Source organism: Cyphomyrmex costatus, unplaced genomic scaffold (assembly GCF_001594065.2).
Source record: "Cyphomyrmex costatus isolate MS0001 unplaced genomic scaffold, Ccosl1.0 scaffold193, whole genome shotgun sequence".
Taxonomy (NCBI): domain Eukaryota; kingdom Metazoa; phylum Arthropoda; class Insecta; order Hymenoptera; family Formicidae; genus Cyphomyrmex; species Cyphomyrmex costatus.
The window spans coordinates 6,365,951-6,385,668 of NW_017275965.1; the positions used below are offsets into that span (position 1 = coordinate 6,365,951).

Genomic DNA, 19,718 nt, shown 5'->3' on the forward strand with positions numbered 1-19,718 from the left:
GCTTGATTCTCGCTTAAGTAGGTATGATTGAGGGCCGCCGTGGGGACGATCAATGAGCTACTAAGTATAGCCGGCCCATGAGTCCGGCAAACGTTCAATCAACCCGCGCGCAACACGGGATACCCGATGCAACGTACGGCTCGCCCGATGTACCACACGAAACGCTTCAATTGAATCGCGAAACCCCCGGATACGCACGGTGGCGATACAGAAGCTCGCGGCGATACGTCACGCTTCACTAACTGTTCTAAGCTCGTAACCAATTGTGTCGTGAAAAGTCGCACCGTTAATCGCGACTGAACCAAAAAATAAACACGAGGAACTTGTGTAGAAATCCGGCAATTACGGAAAAGAAAAAATACGTGACGCGGCTCAATTTGCGGAAATGCGAAACTGACAATTTTCATAAATATCACATCTATAATAAAAAGAAATGTGATAGTACCTGAATATAAGTATATATAATTTGACGTAATATCGCTAATTTATATCTCCGATAATTCTGTTTAAGAAAAATGTGGCAAATATGTAAAATTAAAAGACGATATATTCTTTACAGGATTCGTTCCGTAAGATGAAAATACTTTTTTACCTGACCGCGTAGAGAGATCAGTGAGTCAATAAGGTGATTACAAAGGAAAAGCTTTGGCGGCGTTCTTCACAGGAAAAAGAAGCGTGGGAATAATCGGCTGATCGACAAATACGTCTCGATGGCGAATCTCGTAAAATTTACTGGCTTTCACATGCCTTCGACGACACCGACGAGTAATAAAATTCCGCGATGTAGCGCGAGAAACAATAAAGTGGGTGAATTAAATAGCGTTCTAGGTAATTTCCCTTCACCTGGACGGTATAATAATCTACCGCGAAAAATAGTGCTACATCGATATCAGCTGATCGTTAGCGCGTATTTATATTTCGTGCTATTTCTCGCTTTCGCGCGAGAACCTTTGACTTTCAGCCGCGTTGAGAGCGTTGCGTTGTTCAGCAGCTATAATTACCGTTAGAATAAATGCATGTTCTAACGCACAGACTCATTTTACCTTTTCTAACGAAATACTCGAAGTTCAAATCGTGGGTACACAAACCCAGATGATAAAGATTGTAACACTTTTGTTAAGCATAAATAGAAAAATATCATTTGCAAGCAATTTATTATTAATATTATTATTATTTTACGAATTTCTACCGAATTAATCAAATTTTTTAAATATCAATAAATTTTATCATATTAATTCTTATATATCGTGCATTTGAAAAAAATTTAAGAAAAGACAAATAATTAATTAGATGTGAAAGCTAATAAATTTTTTCGCGAAAGATTCGCTACCGAGATGTATTTATTGACAACAGAGATTCAGCAAATGTTTGGTATCTACATATTTTCTCAGGAATGTTAATTGAATATAGTATATGATGGGATACGTTATTCATACATTAAGTTCGAAAACACGAAAGAGAGGATTAAATTATGCTGGTGTTAAGAATAGAAGCTAGGAAAAGTCTTCGCGACTCTTCCTTTCCATTCTTTCTATCAGGACGAAGTATGCGTTGCGGTTATTGCCGCTGTTAAAGTCCAAGTTGATGATTTTCTCGGGCCGGTTGCGCGGCAATACACTAGTAGGATACTCCGCCGCATTCTTCCTGCCTGTGTCTTGTCGACCGTCCGAGAATTAACCGCCGCGATACGCGGCGATACGAGATCGGTTCTTGCGGGAGTCAGGATCTCACGATACGACGTGTTCAAAGAATTTCCGCGAGTAAATTTTTCTGTCTGGAACAAGAAAACGTGACGCAGAGCCAGTTGTGAGTACTTAATCGAGCGGTGAGATATCCGCTAATGAAAACAACTTCCAGAGAATTAGTACATGTCGAATTGTGGGGTGGAAACGCATGTCGATCCAAAGTCGTTGCACTTATAAAAAGTGAAAATATGAACTTTCTATAGTAATCTCACCACATAGAGTTAATTATATAATAGAAATCGGAACTCTAACAAATTATTGTCATATAAATAAAATTCAATAGCAAGAAATTATTACATAGAAGCTCAATATATGTATAGAAGAGAGAGAGAGAGAGAGAGTTCTGCAGAACGATCATTGTTATTTTTAACATATAATTAGTTAAGTGCTACTAATAACGATCGAAATAGTTATATAAACATTTTAGATCACAAACAAGTTTTGTAGCATATCCATATCAATTAAAATTACAAATTTAATCAACCAAGAACATCTTAATAGTTTAAATAATGCTTAATGTTCCATGATATATAGATTTAATTCCATCTTTATAGCCTATCCATTTATTATCATATAATTGCATTTTATAGTCCCACATGACAAGATCAATTTTCTCAGAAAATTTAGAGGATAGCAAATATTCCCTCCTACTTTTCTCTCTCTCTCTCTCTCTCTCTCTCTTCTCACGAGTCTACCCAGTCTGCCGGCCTTCGCACGCCAAAGGAAGCGAAATCGAATGCATTCCAAGCTGCCGTAAGTCATTCCCGACAATATCCTCCTCTACTCGTAGCACCCTCGTGCGTGGGTAGTGGCGTTTATGTCGTACGATGGGCGGATTATGTTCCACAGCGTGCCGACAAACCCGCGAGTTAAAAAAAAAAACGAATGGATCGTACCGACGAGACCGTCGAGCCGCGCCGTCAATGAGATATCCACGTGCTAATGAAACACGACAACCGGCGCAAAGGCATGTCCGATCGCATGGCGTGGTGCGCCGCAAGCACAGCCACACCGGCTACGCAGGTTACGGAACGATGACAGCAGAACGAACGTTACGGGAAAGAGTGACGACCGGTTCTTCGCACTTGATTGCCAAATACACCAAAATAGAGATAAGGAAATAGAGATAGGATTATCATATATGAATGACTAGACGACGACTCATCGGTTATTTTTATTTACATACATTACTGCAAGAAACCCTTATATCTGATGAAATACGTATTTTCTTTTCTTCTCTATTATCAAACTTGACAATCGAGTGCTGAGAAACTATAGTTAAACCAAAAGAATAAGTATTCAAATTAATAATTCTGAATGCAAAAGTAAAAATAATTACTATTGCAATTATAATAACTGTTAAGTAAATAACAAACTATTTGTTACTCTCTATATTTGTTACTATATTATTCATTATTGATATTTTTTACATCATGCATTGGTTAGAAAATGTAAATTCTGTGTCGCAGAATTTATAGTATTTCTTATAATTATTCGGACTGTAATATCTTTTTTTATATTAAAACAAATGGGCAGGAGATTTTTCTAAGATTCAACATAATATTCTCTTTCACAACATTCAGTTTCAAACAAAATTTAAACAGCTAGGTTCATGAAAAATTGATTGTTCCTAATACTTTAATAAACATTCGTAAATTTTGGCACTTTGCGACTTTTTTTTATTCGAGTTTTCGGTTTGCCGTTAACGTTTCAGAAAGTTTCCGGTTCACTGTCGTATTTCATTAGCACGAATACTCATTGACGAGTTCATTACTCCGTTCATTCACTGTCGGGGCAGGTCGCTCGCCTCTCGCATCGCAAACGCAAACACTGCCGGTTGGAAGGAAAGTCAAGAAACATGTTTGAGCACGTATAGCGAGGTTGCTGCAATGGACGAGCGCAAATTGGTTATAGTAATTCGCAATGATTCATGGTATCTTGTGTTACTAATCCTGGACTTAGAGAGACATGAATTAAAAGATTACTGACTACGATAATTACATACAACGCCCGCATATTTATGTGAACTATATATACAGCAGTGAGTGCACGATCGGAGTTAATGCGGCATCGTAATATATACGATATTCTCCGTTTCTGCCCCAGAAGAAATCATCGATCCACGTATTTGACTCAATGCTATTTTTTAGACGGGCTTATGACAAATTCCAAGAGAAATTATTTTCGTTATGATCATGATATGAAGCGATATTTTATAGAACCACTTTTCAAGCAATTTTCTTTTTATTTTTCAAATTACAGCATTTATAATGCAGCAAAAACAATTTTTTACGTTTAAATCAATTATCTAAATCTTCATTAAATCTGTTATTTTCAAAGAAATATTTATTTAAAGAAGAATCGAAATTTTTTATGTATTGCTTTAAATCAGAAATTAAAATAAAAATTAACTTTCACGTTATATCTGTAACTATTCGTATCTTCAATTTGTATATATTGGATTATTTTATTCACAATCTTTATACTCGATCGTTCAGAAGTAGTTCTCCAAACATACCTATGAACACACTGATACGATAGTTCTGCGACTCTCGAACGTGTTTTTATACGACAAATAAAGAAAGGGATAGCCGAGAGCGAAAGAGCTTAAAAAGGAAAGTTTGCCCGTAAGATTATTGGCACAAATTATGTACAGTGTGTAAAAAATCTCGCGTAACGAAACGGCGAACGCTGTAAGCTCATTTTTACGTCGAAGCTGTGGCCGTGGCGTCGTTTCGGATAAAAGGTCTTGACTTTGCAAACTTGTCGGCGGCGGTTACCAAAGAGGCGGTCCGAGACGAGCGTGGGAGGACGCGAAAGGAGATCGGCGGTCGAGAACAGCCGCGAGACTTTAAAGTACTGTCGGGCCCGTATCTGCGAGTGATTCGTTTGGCCAGTTCCATGACGAAAGATCGAGTGACAAGCAAATGCGCCGACAATTTGCATACTCGTCCGTTACAATTACGCTTGCGTCGTCGGCGTGAGAGTCATCGCTCGTTAACGATGCCCTCAGGGAGACGGATTAAACCGGGATTGTGACATGTGACACGAAAGTTTGCAGCCCCAAGAACCGCATAACAAAAATATTCAGGATTCAATTCAAGCGAAAAACTGCATTCGCTCTTAATTATTCATCGTAGTCTTAGAAATATTTGAAAATTGAGAATTATTAAGAATCAAAAGAACAAAATTAAATATAATTTCATGGCAAGTGTAATTTCAATAAAAATCCAAACAATAATAGAGACAATTGATTGCGTAAAAGCAGAAATGAACCATTAAGAGAAATGTTCGGTCAGATTAATTAGAATTCTAGTTATAAATTAGACGAATTAGAATTTTTTTTTATTAAATCTTCTAGAATTCTTAGTTGAAATAATCAGAATTTTGATAGACAGTTTTTATCAAAATCTTCTGGATGGTTCATTTTCAATCAGACATTTTTCTCAGTGTGTTTAGAAATAAATATAGTTTCCTAAAAATAACTATGGATTAAATAATTAATAACTTGTCAAACGACAACTTATGTTTGTTTCAAATTAAGTTTTTTACATGCGGAATCAGTATTTTTCCTTGAAGCTTAATTATGTCTGTGCGGTAAGTTATGAAAGGATTATTGCGAAATAAGTCGCGAGTTAACGTGGAAACCTCTACTAAATACACGTTATGGATTTTCAGTACTTTGTTTAGCAGAAAATATTTCCGTCGTAAACTTCGTCATAGCTTCGGGATGTGAGACACGTATTCGCGCGAGCACGTGCACACCGGAATAACGTTACGCAAGTACAGCGGTTCTATTCACTCGCTGGAGTCTCTCCCCAATGAAACTCTTTCACGCGAGCATGAACGAAGTACAAGCATCGATTCGATGCACGAGTAGCGTTCGGATTTTTTAACAACCGACATGACAAGAAGTAGCCACTTTACAAGATATGCCGCCCACGCTACACTTCAGTCAGAATTTCAAGTACGGTGCGCCGCGCGAGTTTAGTCGTCGGTAAATCACGCATGCCTACATAAAAGCGTTCGTCGAGTGAGAGCAGCTGGCGTGCCGGTTCGGCAGAAGTAATTCGCGAGTTTTCCTAGATCGCATACCTCCGATAGACGGTCGTTCCGGAAGCGAAATTCAACCTCGCAATTTTCTACGCTTGTAAACAAGGTCATATTTTGTTAAGTAATCGCTAATAAATCTAGCAATATTTTGTAAGCACTCTACAAACAATTTACGTAACACTTTCTGATTAAAGATAATTTTAGCAAGAAATACTTTAAAATCATTATTTAAAAAAACAGACGCAACAATCGCTTTCTAAAATAATTGAAAACAGAGCAAATGAAAAAATTCCCGCTGCTGTATATAAAAGTAAAAATATATTGTGTAAATTACTTACCGAATCCCATTCGTACTTCTTCTTCGTCGTCACTGTCGATATGCTTGATTCCCGCCACTTCGAAGCTCTTCGCGGATTGTTCCTTTCGCGAGACGAGCGCAGAGGAAGAACAGTCGCAGTTATCCTCACCGCAGCTGCAATCGTCGCCAGCGCATCTGCATCCCAGTAACGGATCGTCCGTGTCTATATTCCTGCACGCCGGACAGGGGAAAGTCATGTCGTCGAGCGAGACCCTTTCAATTTTTCTCTCGACGGTGACAAGCAGACTGCCTATGTATGCCGGTAGATCCTCATCGTTAACATCGTCTGGACCACTTGCATTCCGCAATCTGTCCTCGAGATCTTTCGGTGAATCATCGACGATGTCGTCTCGCCGCAAAACGCTTTCTTCGAATTGCAGAGGACTCTTCAGATCTTCCGGTGCGATCGACCTGCTGCGCATTTCACACCTACTGCTCTCCTTCCATTTTTCCATTGTTGTAGGGGAGACCACCTTGGTGCATCGTTTCACTTTGGCGCGACTCTCGTCGCCGCCGGTGGGACTAGAGGAGGAATTCTTGGAACACGCTTTACGATTCGAGCCTCGATCGAGTTCGTCCTCGCCGCCGCCGTCGAGATCGTCCTTCCAAGTGTCGACACTGGACGCGGACCTTGACTTCATCACTGTGGCGGTATGACCGGACTCGCCGATCGCACGATTCTCGCGACAGAACTGGTGTTCCAGCCTGTCGATCGACCTGGCCTCTTCTCGGCGATGTTCAGCGCTGTTAGTTCTGTTGATCTCGCGTGTCCTCGGACGCGCGTCCTCGCGCGATCTTCGCCGCGGACGACCGGTGGTTTTCATCATGCTCGATGGCTGCGCTCCGCTGAGATTTGCGCTTGCCGTATTCGACGAGCTCGGCTGACCCTTATTTGTCAGGTCCCGCCAGTCCATAAACTCGTCTTCACGGTCCCAACCCAAGATCCCCGGGGCCCTCATGGACGTAGTTCGCCAGACTACTGCTATCTGCGAACAGCAGCAGTTTTGATCGTAACTCTCTCTTACTTTTATTGTCCATATGATTTACGTCCATATGTTAAGAATATTACGCTAAGGAATTTCTGATTTTAATATCAACGACGTTTATAATTTAAAATCAATTCTTCCATAAGAAAAATATAAAATAGTAATAATATCTTTTGCCAACTAAACTTCAAAGAAATAGTTAATAAATAAAAGAATATTTTACTTAGTTTTAACTGAATTTTATTTAAACTATATTTTACTCTAAATTTTTATTATAAAAATATTAGTAAAAATATTACAAAATTAAAAAAGGAAAATTCACAATTTCAACATTAAATTTATTGCAGGAAAGTTTATCATATTATTGTAATATTTCTTATCAAGTCTTTATGAAAGTCTTTATTGAATTCAGCCGCTTTGCGTAACTCATTGTCATGATAAATCAGATAGCTTGGCACATTTCTAAGAATACGGGAAAACGTTATAAGCGTGACAATGCCGCGTCGGCATTCTCAGATATACGTCCTTTATTACCCGGAGAGGAGCTTAAACGCGCATCTAATAATGCGCGTGCCATTACGCGCCTGCATCCGATGACTGTTAATATTTATGTCGAGGACCCTGTCGTACGGGAAGAACGCTGGGAATTCCGGCCGAGTCTTTTCGATGGTCGGAGGTGTCATTCTTTCGTGGTGGTACACGGAGGACTTCACCACCGGCGCGGCTTCCTTGTGAGGAAAGAGAGACAGAGGGGAGGGGGACACGAGAAAAGAGGGGAAAAAATGAAAAGAGACATGACTCACCTCAACGGTATTTTGCTCGACGGCTTCACCGGCGGTCGTAGCGCCGCTGACCGACGAGGTGATTGCAGTTGCAGTTGCAGCAGCCGCGCTGCGTACGCAAAGGTAACATTCCCCGAGACGCAGTGCGGACGCCTCGAGCTCACCCAGCTGCAGGATCAGGCCGCTGCCACCTAACGTCAGAGGCCAGCCCTCAGGCACCACCGCCTCGTTTCCCTGCAATCAGTCAAATGGATCGTGTCATATCTCGCGTCTGATCATCACGTGGATGCTTTCGCGTTAAACATCGTAATTTTCATCATGTTCCGATAAACTAAACTCTTCCGCACACGTTGGTTTTCGAATATTCCGCTGAAGATAAATTGACGTTTTCAAACTACGGGTAAAATTGTAGCTATTAATCGAAAGCTACGAATTAAGTTAATTTTTATAGACACATTGTACATAAAAGCGTGGGAGAAATTAAGACGTAGGAGAGCGGTACGTTAATCGCATTCATTACAGGATATACCCAGAATTAAGACGACGTGCAGCCAGTAACTATCCTTTCTCTGCTGAAAAGCATACGCTGATGAGCAGAAATTTAATCGGAGTCAAAACATTTCGCGCGCAAAGCGAAAGAGGATAGCAGAGTATTCTGCGCGGAATGTGTTAATGTTGAAGATTGCATCTTAAAGTATTTGTGCACGTCAGAATATTACAACATCGACACTAGAAAGTTTGACGTTAATTACATTAATGATAGTTAAGTCATGCAATACTTAGCGTGATTCTACATAAAAACTAATTATGTAACAATTGTGCTCACAAATAAAAAATCAAATAGTGAACAATTCTTTCGGACTTTAGTAATATAAAAAATTGAAAAATAAATCGATATATAATGTTAAACATCGAATTTAAATAATGTAAAGAATTAAAAAAAATAATGCTCTCAAATAGAACACGCTAACTGTCGGCACTATCGCGATGTTCATTTCTAGATCTTGGCAGGCACATCGTCGTGTTAATTTAATATCAAATCTTATAGCTCATATCTCCTCATCTTTGAAAGAGAAGAGATCGCCGAAGGTGCGAGACGACTCTCTCGAGTGCACCTTGCAATAACGCCTACATACATATGTCGACCGGCGACTACGTGACTCGTCGTGTAAGCAATTAGACGGTAGGATAGCGCAAATAAAGGGCGGCAACAGAATGCACACAACGTGCTTCGAGTCCGTAATTAAAAGCAAATGAAACGCGCCCATTCGGTCGTCCGCGATTTTCATTATCGAGACAGAGACACACGCACGACTGCATTCCAGGGGGAAATGGAACTTTATCAAATAGAGTCGGACGATCAAGAGACCATTCGACGACGATTCATCAATTCATTGACGCAAAACTAATTAACTCACGGCAAAGAGAAATACTAACATTGCGCGCAATGTAAAAGACATATTTATTAGATATTCACTTTTCTAAGTTTAATCCTTCTTTTGTGTTTGATTTATTTATAGATTACAGATAACTACATAAGTACAAATAATTTACGTGTATAAAAATTGATATTGAATTATTAACATATATATTGTATTTTCATACACAGCTTTTACTTTCTTAACATTTAATCGTTTATTAGTGTCTATAAAAATATTTTTAGTTCTATATGTAGCGTGATGAATAAATATTTCGTGTTACAATTTTTTTAATTTTGCAGTGCACTGTCTCTTTTCAAAAACGTTTGAATACGTAATTTATACAATATAGCAATTAGTGTAAAATTAATATGCAGTATATGGTTAAAAAGTCTAAGTGGTAGAATAAACTGTCGTATAATATATAATAAAACCACATCAGATAGAACATTTTTAATTTAGCGGGTATGTTAAGTTAGCACCCCAACTATAGTATTCAGGAGTTCTGATTAGAGTTCCCACTTCCTTTTGACGAGACGAAGAGTTCCCTATAGTTAATAACAAGAGTTCCACTCAATAAACATTTTTTTTTACATTTTTAAAAAATGGGGTGCTAACTTTTTATCGAATTTCGAGGTGGAATAGTTCTGAGCGGCTTAATAGCTTCAATTTGCGATTGCCTAAAGTTCCTGATATGTAAAAAAAATTTTCGAATATTAAAAAAAAATTAAAAATTTTTGAAAAATTAATTTTTAGATACAATAGTTCTGATGATAATTTCTGCTTCTTTTTGACGATACGAAGAGTTCTCTATGATTTTTAATGACATATGCGCTTAATAATCACTTTTTAATAACTTTTTTAAAATGGGGTGCTAACTTTTTAACGAAATTCAAGATCGCATAGTTCTGATCAGCTTAACAGAAGTATTTTGTGAATACCTAGAGTTCTTGATACATAAAAAACATTTTTGAAGAATAATAAAGTTTTAAAAAAATAGTAAAAATCTTTGAAAATTTTTTTGAGAGTACCGAGTAGTTCTGAGTAGTGTTTCTTATAGTTCTCGACGAGTTCTATCGAAAACTGTAAGGTGAAAAAGCGATTGGACCAACGGTTTGCAAGATACAGCGACATTTGTCAGAAGATCAACAATTTTTAGAATAGATATATCTCGGAAACCGTTGGTCCAATCGCTTTGAGCCCTGATACTTTTCGACAGAATTCGCCGAGAACTGTTCAGAACTATGATCAGAACTACTCGGTACTCCCAAAAAATTTTGACTTAAAATTTTTTTCCAAGTCCCACGTCGGAAAAGTTTTTGAGAGTACCGAGTAGTTCTGATCGGAGTTCTGGACAGTTCTCGGCGAGTTCTGTCGAAAAGTATGAGGGCTCAAAGCGATTGGACCAACGGTTTCCGAGATATATCTATTCTAAAAATTGTTGATCTTCTGACAAATGTCGCTGTATCTTGCAAACCGTTGGTCCAATCGCTTTTTCACCTTACAGTTTTCGATAGAACTCGTCGAGAACTATAAGAAACACTACTCAGAACTACTCGGTACTCTCAAAAAAATTTTCAAAGATTTTTACTATTTTTTTAAAACTTTATTATTCTTCAAAAATGTTTTTTATGTATCAAGAACTCTAGGTATTCACAAAATACTTCTGTTAAGCTGATCAGAACTATGCAATCTTGAATTTCGTTAAAAAGTTAGCAGCCCATTTTAAAAAAATTATTAAAAAATGATTATTAAGCGCATATGTCATTAAAAATCATAGAGAACTCTTCGTATCGTCAAAAAGAAGCAGAAATTATCATCAGAACTATTGTATCTAAAAATTAATTTTTCAAAAATTTTTTATTTTTTTTTTAATATTCGAAAATTTTTTTTACATATCAGGAACTCTAGGCAATCGCAAATTGAAGCTATTAAGCCGCTCAGAACTATTCCACCTCGAAATTCGATAAAAAGTTAGCACCCCATTTTTAAAAAATGTAAAAAAATGGTTTATTGAGCGGAACTCTTGTTATTAACTATAGGGAACTCTTCGTCTCGTCAAAAGGAAGTGGGAACTCTAATCAGAACTCCTGAATACTATAGTTGGGGTGCTAACTTAACATACCCAAATTTAGCAGTAAAAACCTCTGTGTAAGATATATTAATTCTGTCGACTTATTAAGAGTCATTCCCTAGAAGTAGAATATTTTTTTGGATGTGTAATTCAGCCCATATTCGCACGTACATTGAAAGAAAAGACTGACTACTGCAGCAAATTAGATGGTTCAAAAATGCTACGCCATATTCAACCAATCTTTTCTTTCAGCATAGATTATGAAATATATTAGTCCTTGTGTTAGTACAACTGAGGTATGTGAAGGCGTTTAATAAAATTGTGCGAAATTAAATCATTTGAACGCAGACAAAACTTTCTGTATTGTTTGTGATAAAAATACAATCACCATTATAAAAAAAACAAAGCTGTAACTTCACTTACTATATATATATATATATTTTTTTTTTAAATCTGTTAAACAAAGATGTTCAACGATGATATCAATTCCTGTGTTAATTCTAACTCTTGAAAGTGTACATACACGAATAAAAAATTATAAATTTCACAGGTTCGCTTTCTCATCGATTTTCACATCCTATTCATATCTCCAAAAAATTTTTAAGAAAATAAGTTGGAAATCATGCAACAAGGGGAAAGCGTAGCGTATCGCAAAATTTCATCGAGTGTCCAATGTCACACTGTCAACGGTCGAAGTCTCTCTCGTAGTCGCCTTCGCACTGATTAGTGCAAAGGCGACTACGAGAGAGAATGCAGAGGCCATGTTGTTTGACCATGACGCCGAGACGGACGTTTATGATGCGCGATAAGGAAACCAGAGGCCCTCTTGCCTGTCAACCAAGTGTCTCATTAGCGCGGTATAAACAGCGTATGAGAGAATGTATCTGGCGCCGAAACTAAGCGGCTTTCACTGCGTGATTTACCGATGTATGCACTGCCTTCCTCCCTCGATTTACGTGCGGCACACGGCTTGCCTACGCCGCACGCGGAAATCCTGTGAATGTTTTTAGTGATCGGCGGCAAAACGGAAGGTCCCGACGAGACAGCGGTCTAGCGAGAACCGGCGTAAATCAGACCTTATCGCCGCGGAATTCGCATTAGGCCGCTAAGTGCGAACGCTGGTGCGTTAAATTTCATCGCTCTCGATACGCGCTCGTTTCTCAGACGCGGGAGAGTTTATCAGTCGCCCTCACGCCGCATCGCCGTGTAATAATTTTAACGTTATCGGCGATTTTTCGCGCCGCGATCACGCGCTCCGTTACGCGCGACTAGTATGATCGCGTTGGTACCAACTGAGACTAGTTTGAAAGGTGCGTTGAGAAGCATTTCAACAAATTGGAATCGCTTACTTTCTTCATGCCAGTAAGCTGTAGAAGCAAAGGAGAGATATGAATCATAAACTTTCTATTCTTATAAAAAAAAAAGGCTTGAATAATTTAAAAAGAAATAAAGATCATTTATATTATCTTCGTACAAAAGCGAAATAAATTTCAAAAATGTTAATCAAAAAAATGGAAAAAAATATTTTCATTTTTAATATTTTGTATTTTAATATTTTATTTCAATAAATTACTTATATTATACATATGTATAATAATAAAGTAATTTAAAAAATACTTTTGCACTTTTAATGGTGAATTGGTGGTTAAATTTAATGTGCAGTGATAAGTTATATAAATAATTTTGACAATGAAAAAATACATTTTTATTCTGTTAAATACGTGCGACAATAATATTATTAAGTAATCGATTATTTAAAATAATTATATATCTTTATATTTAATTTAGTTAATTTTATGTATAACAATTTTTAACGTGTACTAATCGAGCGTAGTACCCGAAATCGCTATAAATCACACATACGCGACTCAGAAGCGATCTGCCTTCTTTATTTCGATTTGATAAAAGCGACTCGGTAAGTTTTCAAATCAATCATTAGCTGTTTTACGATCAGCATCATCCTAACTGCGGTCGTGCGGCGAGAGCAGCGCATGAAATACACGTTCTCCCTAAAGTGATATCCACTCGATCTAAGAAAAAAAAATTCGTAATAGACGATTAAACGAGAAAGATAAAAGGGAAGGGAGACACATAAGAGACTCGCTGACTGCCGTGCCGGATGCTGTCAAAGTGACAGACGCGTGCACGCGACGAGAGCTCATTAATCGGCTGCTGCACCACACGGCGGTCGATGCATTGACGAGCTTGCATCTACGCGACTCACACGAGAGAAGATACACGCACGCGAGTTGGAGTAGCACGCGCGGAAGTATCGGAGCGGATACATCGAAACACATTTTACAGCGGTCCGATCTGATGAAAGTCCGGCAAGACTGATTGCGATCTGGCTGCCGCGAGGAAGTGAGGAAGCAAGGAAGAGAAAAGGAGAGAGAGAGAGAGAGAGAGAGAAGGAGAGTGTGAAGGAGAGAAACGATTCGTGGACTTGTTCCTCGGACTCTGTTAAAAAAAAATGCGCACGCGCCCCGCCGACCGCCCGTGGTAAACACGCTGTGTATACGTTGCGATCAAATTAATCGGCATGACATCGTTACTTCTCTGAGTCGGACGTCTTTCACTCTGCGCTCCCGAGCGCGTCTCACCGTCCGAATGGGGAAGTCTTAACCGCGATCGTCCCCGGCGCGAAAAAATATAACGGTCGAGCACGGAGGCTGAGAGGAAAGAGAGAGCAAGCGCGGATTTACAGCGGTGTGTATCGAGTTACCAACGGTGCTAATTGCGACTTGCGTAAATTCGCATGAGGTTATTTTTATTGAGTAAATTTCTCGAAGTGTTGATCGCGTGGCTAATTGGATGAAGAAAATTATACGGACATTTCGTGTAAAAGATAATCGAATGGAAAGAACAAATGGTCTAATATAAACGAGAAATGCGAACGAATTTTATTAGATCTATTATAACGTTTGTTATAGTCACGTATTATTATATCTTAAAAATAAATATCCTACATTATTTTAACCAATATATTAAGTACTTCTATGCTATATATTTATATTCATCTCCTATATATTGCTATTTCTAACACGATGCTTAACACAATGCTTCATGAATTTTTCAAGACAAGGTCAAAGCTGTCGATAAAATGAGAATCTTAACCAATAAAAAGTTTTACGTGGTCTGTAGACTGATCGATGCTTCAACAGAATGATCAAAAAATTGCTAATTCTCCTCGTATTTATACAGCGTTGTCGTTAAATATGTATGTTACCATCGTGCTTCAATGTAGAACTTTCGGTACCGCGGAAAGGAAACCGAGATGAATATCGCAGAGATGCGATCTAGCAACTTGCGAGACGTGCCACGGATGCGGCAACGGGAATACGGGATGTATGCATGCGGGCGGTGCACAGAACGCGACGGGTCTGGCCAGTAAACGCACCATGAACACAGGCGTGCACAAGCCGATTCCCTCTTCGCGGCACGGCTCGTTTAAAATGCAGATTAGACTCTATACCGGCATCCTTTCAACGCGAGGTGCCGACCGGCGTCGACGTGGCAACGGCACCGATCAACGCTTGGCTAAAGCAGCATCTAACAATTAAACACGTAGGCAGACAAATAGATTAATAAAGAGAAATTTTTTGTATTATAGTACGTAATAACGTAAACATAAATATTTATCTGAAGTGTATAGATATGAAATAAACCATATAAATTATATTATTTATATTATTAGCTAAAAATAATAAAAACACATGACACGCGCGTTGAATAAATAAATTGTAAAAAAATATAGTAATAAATCAAAAACAAATTATACGGTCTATGATGGGATGGAGTAAATTTTAAAATTAAACCCAAGGACACTGAGATGCCATTTCTTCAATCATCAGTTGAAAATTGAAAAAGAAAATTTGCACGAGTACGTGTTCACCTCTACTCAAGCTATTCGATAGTATGTAAAAAATAGTTAAATAGACGCGACGACATCCATATTATTATCGCATGAGCACGAAATTTCTTTGTGTAGCAGAGAACCAATTTGAATGAACTCATATACATAATATTGTAAATAATTTTTTTGGAAAATTTCCACATCAGTTTCCGAGTAAAAAGTGCGATAAAATATCACAGATTAAAGTAAACCATATTGTTGTAAAACAAACGTTAGCCAAAGCAAGATCGTAAGATATACCGCGTCAATTCTACGACAAGAGAAGAGAACGGCTCTTCCTATTTCTCACTTTCCTGGCGGTAAATCTCTGTCAAGCGCGTGCGGTGTTTCTCAGCTACCAGTTAACAATGCAAGATCATGAGGAAAATGCGAAAACGAGCCCCGACAGAAAGAAGAAGTCTCTCCATCTCATTCGCGTCTCGTCTGTCAAGACATCTTGTCTAGTAAGCTCGACTTCGCCAGAGGTCGATCTCTCGCTTGGCAATAGACAGTGTTAAAGGGGTCCCCGATGCAGATTCTCAATCTCTTTCGCTGTATCTCACGGAGGAGCTCTCTCTTCTCTCCGCTATTTTTTCATTGTTTGCATAAATTCTATTGTACAAAGTAGACATTATTACCAAGATTCTTAGCATAATATGACTGTTTCTCATTACATACATCCATCAACTTGTTCTTATGTTATTATAAGTGTATATATACATATGTTATCTCTAATAAAGTACTTTTATTACACAAAATAATTAAGTTTTAAATATCTTAAAAATGATCATTTAAGCGGTTCCTAGAGATTAATATTATTCCATAATATTTTGATCATTTGGAAGTTATAGTGAGTATCCATTATTGTTTCGTTTTAAAAGGAACATTAATAATAATTTTTTTTTGTACACAATAATATTGAACGTCGAGAGACCGCCTTATTTAGCATATTCTCTGTCATATACATAATTTATCTTTATATTTGTCGCGGAATATTATCCAGGATTATTATAAATAAAATTTCTAAAGTCGGCTGTCTGATTATCCATTTGGATATCTTTCTTTTGCGGTGGGGACTTCCGCAAGGGAATTACGGGATCAATGAGCACGTTACTGCGTAGGAGCCAAAGGTCCTCCGCGTCCTCTGACTACGATTGGCCTATGACCAGCGACAATAGAAAGCTGGATTCGCTTGTAAACCCGATGGCTTTTGAAAACGTCACTCGGGGGAAGAATCATAGAACTGGCGGACCGGTTGAAGAAGCATCTACCAGCGAAAAGGTTCCTTGAACCTGACTGTTTGACGGTCACTTTCCTCAAAGATCGTCCTTTCACGTATATCACGTCGCAATCACCTGCGCGCCACGAGTCGCCTTTGCTATCCGCGAGGAACGAATTCCCATAACTGTTATATGAACATCACCCACCTGGATACATCGAGGTCGATATTACGGTATCGGTTAGATAATAATGATTGGACAAACAACTTACGACCATTTTCAGCATGACAAATGCACCGTCAAATCAAAAAAAAAAAAAAATGATAAATTATTTAATAAATTAAGGAAATATAAAATCTAATAAAATAACAAACCGCACAGATATAAACTTACATTACATATAATGGTGATAGAAACAAACTTATACTCTTTTGATGTATATTTGGATAAAATAAAATAAAATATTCAATACTTATAAAATAAAAACAAAAAAATAATAAAAGTTGTAAATTTAGCTTAACTGTGCAGATAGAATGGAGAAACATACTTTCACAAATATCTCAATCTTCGTAATGAGAAAGATAAATTAATAATTTGCGCGCCATATAAAATATAAATGCAGAATAATCATGATAAAATATGCGTCTAACATTTCTAAATGACAAGCAATAACTCTATCAAATTAGGGCGCGAGAGCAAAGATCGAGAGGCGGTACTTTGCGACGTTTATCTCCACAGATTGCAGCTGCATTGTGACGCCGCATCGTACAAATCGGGCGTATCGTCTGTCGGGATACACGCCACAAATTCTTTTCGGCTTCTATCGCAACCTGCCATTATCTGATGTGACATTTCATGAAAATGTGACGGCGGCCGTTTGTTATTACGCGGCTATCCGTGAACGTCGCGTCGTGCCAGCAGGTAATTATCGGTCTCACGGTATAATTATCGCAATTGTTATCCGATCTCGGGGCGAGGCCAAGAAGGTCAGAACTAGGGGAGACCTGCCCCAATGTAAGACTCTGCGACGTAGATCCACCTCCTTGATTCTATTCGTCTTGTTGCTATCATAAAAAAATTAACGAGCCAACTATCGTCTAGTTAACGAGTAGATACAATATCGAATGACATTTAAAAAACATTGCAAAAAAGGTGAAATAAAAATTACTTAGTATAATGACTTGTAGCATTTGTTAAATATCTTTTCATATTGTAAAGTAAAATATATAAAATAAAAGTATAAAAACACCTTTTATATTTTGTTTATAATCATTTTCAATATATTTTTTAAGTAGAAAATATTTTCCTTATTACAAAACAATAAAAGAATCAAAATATAAGATATAAATGAAAAAGGAAACTTATACCTAATGTGGAGAAATCCTATCCTCGCTTTGACTATTCCTAGAGAAATCGTATATTATCTTGCCAATAAGCTTACAACGCTAAATATAGTGAACGTTAATAAAGTACATCATCTAATTAGGTAACCGTCAATCATTTCCTTATCGACATGCTTTGATGGCGTAGCAGAAGACAGTGTCGGTCTAGAGGAAGACGCGTCCTGTCTCTGATTACCATTGGCCCCGCATCCTCCGGACGATCCCAAGTTCACGTCATCGTGGCGTTCACCTCTGCCGAGTGTTCTTTCGCGACGTGTGCGCGAAGAGACTACGGCGAAGTTACGAATTGAACAAGAGGTTCTCGTGCTGGCGGTATACGCTTCTCGGATTTGTACGCGCACGAACATCGTATACCACAGCACGCGGTGTACAAGACACGGATAATTCCTCCGCTATAATTCATCGCGAGAATAGGAAATGAACGGCTCTTCTCCCTGGCGTGGAGTAGCGTCTCTATTCATTTGCCGGTTCAATGAGTTAGCGTCGAGAGACCTCCCCAGAATCGCCGGAGGTGCGTTAGGTTGTCGTATCTTTCAGGTGCACACGCGCATCCCTGTACCGCGCATAGTAATTATGATAATGTCGCGTGAGTCACGATTACAGGGACGCGGCGGCGGAATTAATAACGGAGATTTACGATATATCCGAGGACATGTCAATTGGAGACAATCGCGACGAGCAGGAAGCGACGTGGAACAGGTACTTGGATAACGCCAGATATCCTAGAAAACGGGCGAACACACGCGAGCTGGCGATCAATGCGAACGACCGAAGTTCATACTTTGCGTGGAACGTCTCAGCGTGCGGTCACTGTTCATACTACGTCGCCTCGGGCTCCGTGATTACTTATTAAACAAATTCACGCACGTATAAACCAACGAGCGTGAATATATCGGCGATGAGCTGCTAACAGCAGTGTTGCATGTGCATACGATAACGCGCGTGGAACTTTATTTCAAACAAACTTAAATTACATAATAGCTCTTCACATTTTGCAGCAGCAGAATTTAGCTCTGTTATTCTAAAGGTTACACGAAAAGAACGATTTTGCTGAAACATCTAAAAATTTATCTAGATATAATCTGAAAATAATTTTGTTAGACTATCATCAAAAATAATTACGCAGAAAATTCGAGTAGGTAATAATAAGCAATGCTGCAACAAATTTTGGCATTCTAATAACCAGCTTGAGTATCCTCTATAATGAGCAATACTATACAAAAAAATTATAGAGCGCTTGAGAGTCCTACATAATTATTTAAAAAAAAGTTCAACAAAATTATTTTTAAATCTGTATCTTTTACAGAAAGTATAAAATACCTATTTATTAGCAAAATCTTTTCTATTCAGTGTTCTTCAGGAAAGAATAAAAAATTGTATTTAAAAATTTACCTCTATTTTTAAAATAACGCAAGATCTCTTGTATCTAATATATTTATATTAAGCTTATGTAAATTAAATCCAGTATTTTATTATAAAATTCCTAGTATCTTGTTTCTGCACATTTTATCAGTTCCAAATTTTTAAACGAATGTGTTCGCTGTTCATCACAATTTGCTGCAACACTTGCATCGTACAAGCGTATCTTGGCAACACATGGTCCCCCTCAAACAAATGGGCACCTAATAGTAACCTCGAGGTACGGTTCGAGGTAATCCCAATGCATACGCCGGAAAGGCAGTGCCAGTATCTTTCGCGGATCACGACGCAAACGAACGTTTATCGCGTGCCCGCGTGCGCCTTCGTGCATAATTCCGCGTACGAGAATCCCAATTATCCGGTACTTG

At 38.3% G+C, this 19,718-nt stretch overlaps 1 protein-coding gene across 1 annotated transcript in view; it reads right to left on the reverse strand.

Moving 5' to 3' along the window:
• The window catches only part of LOC108772663 (uncharacterized), a 53,823-nt gene extending 44,904 nt beyond the window's left edge, over positions 1–8,919 (reverse strand). Inside the window, exons 1-3 of the mRNA XM_018538235.1 lie at positions 8,896–8,919; positions 7,946–8,158; positions 6,137–7,142 (exon numbers count right to left, since the gene is read on the reverse strand). Of these exons, the coding sequence (XP_018393737.1) occupies positions 6,137–7,142; positions 7,946–8,158; positions 8,896–8,919 (1,243 nt within the window). The remainder of the gene's footprint in view (positions 1–6,136; positions 7,143–7,945; positions 8,159–8,895) is intronic.
• Between the last annotated feature and the right edge of the window lie 10,799 nt (positions 8,920–19,718).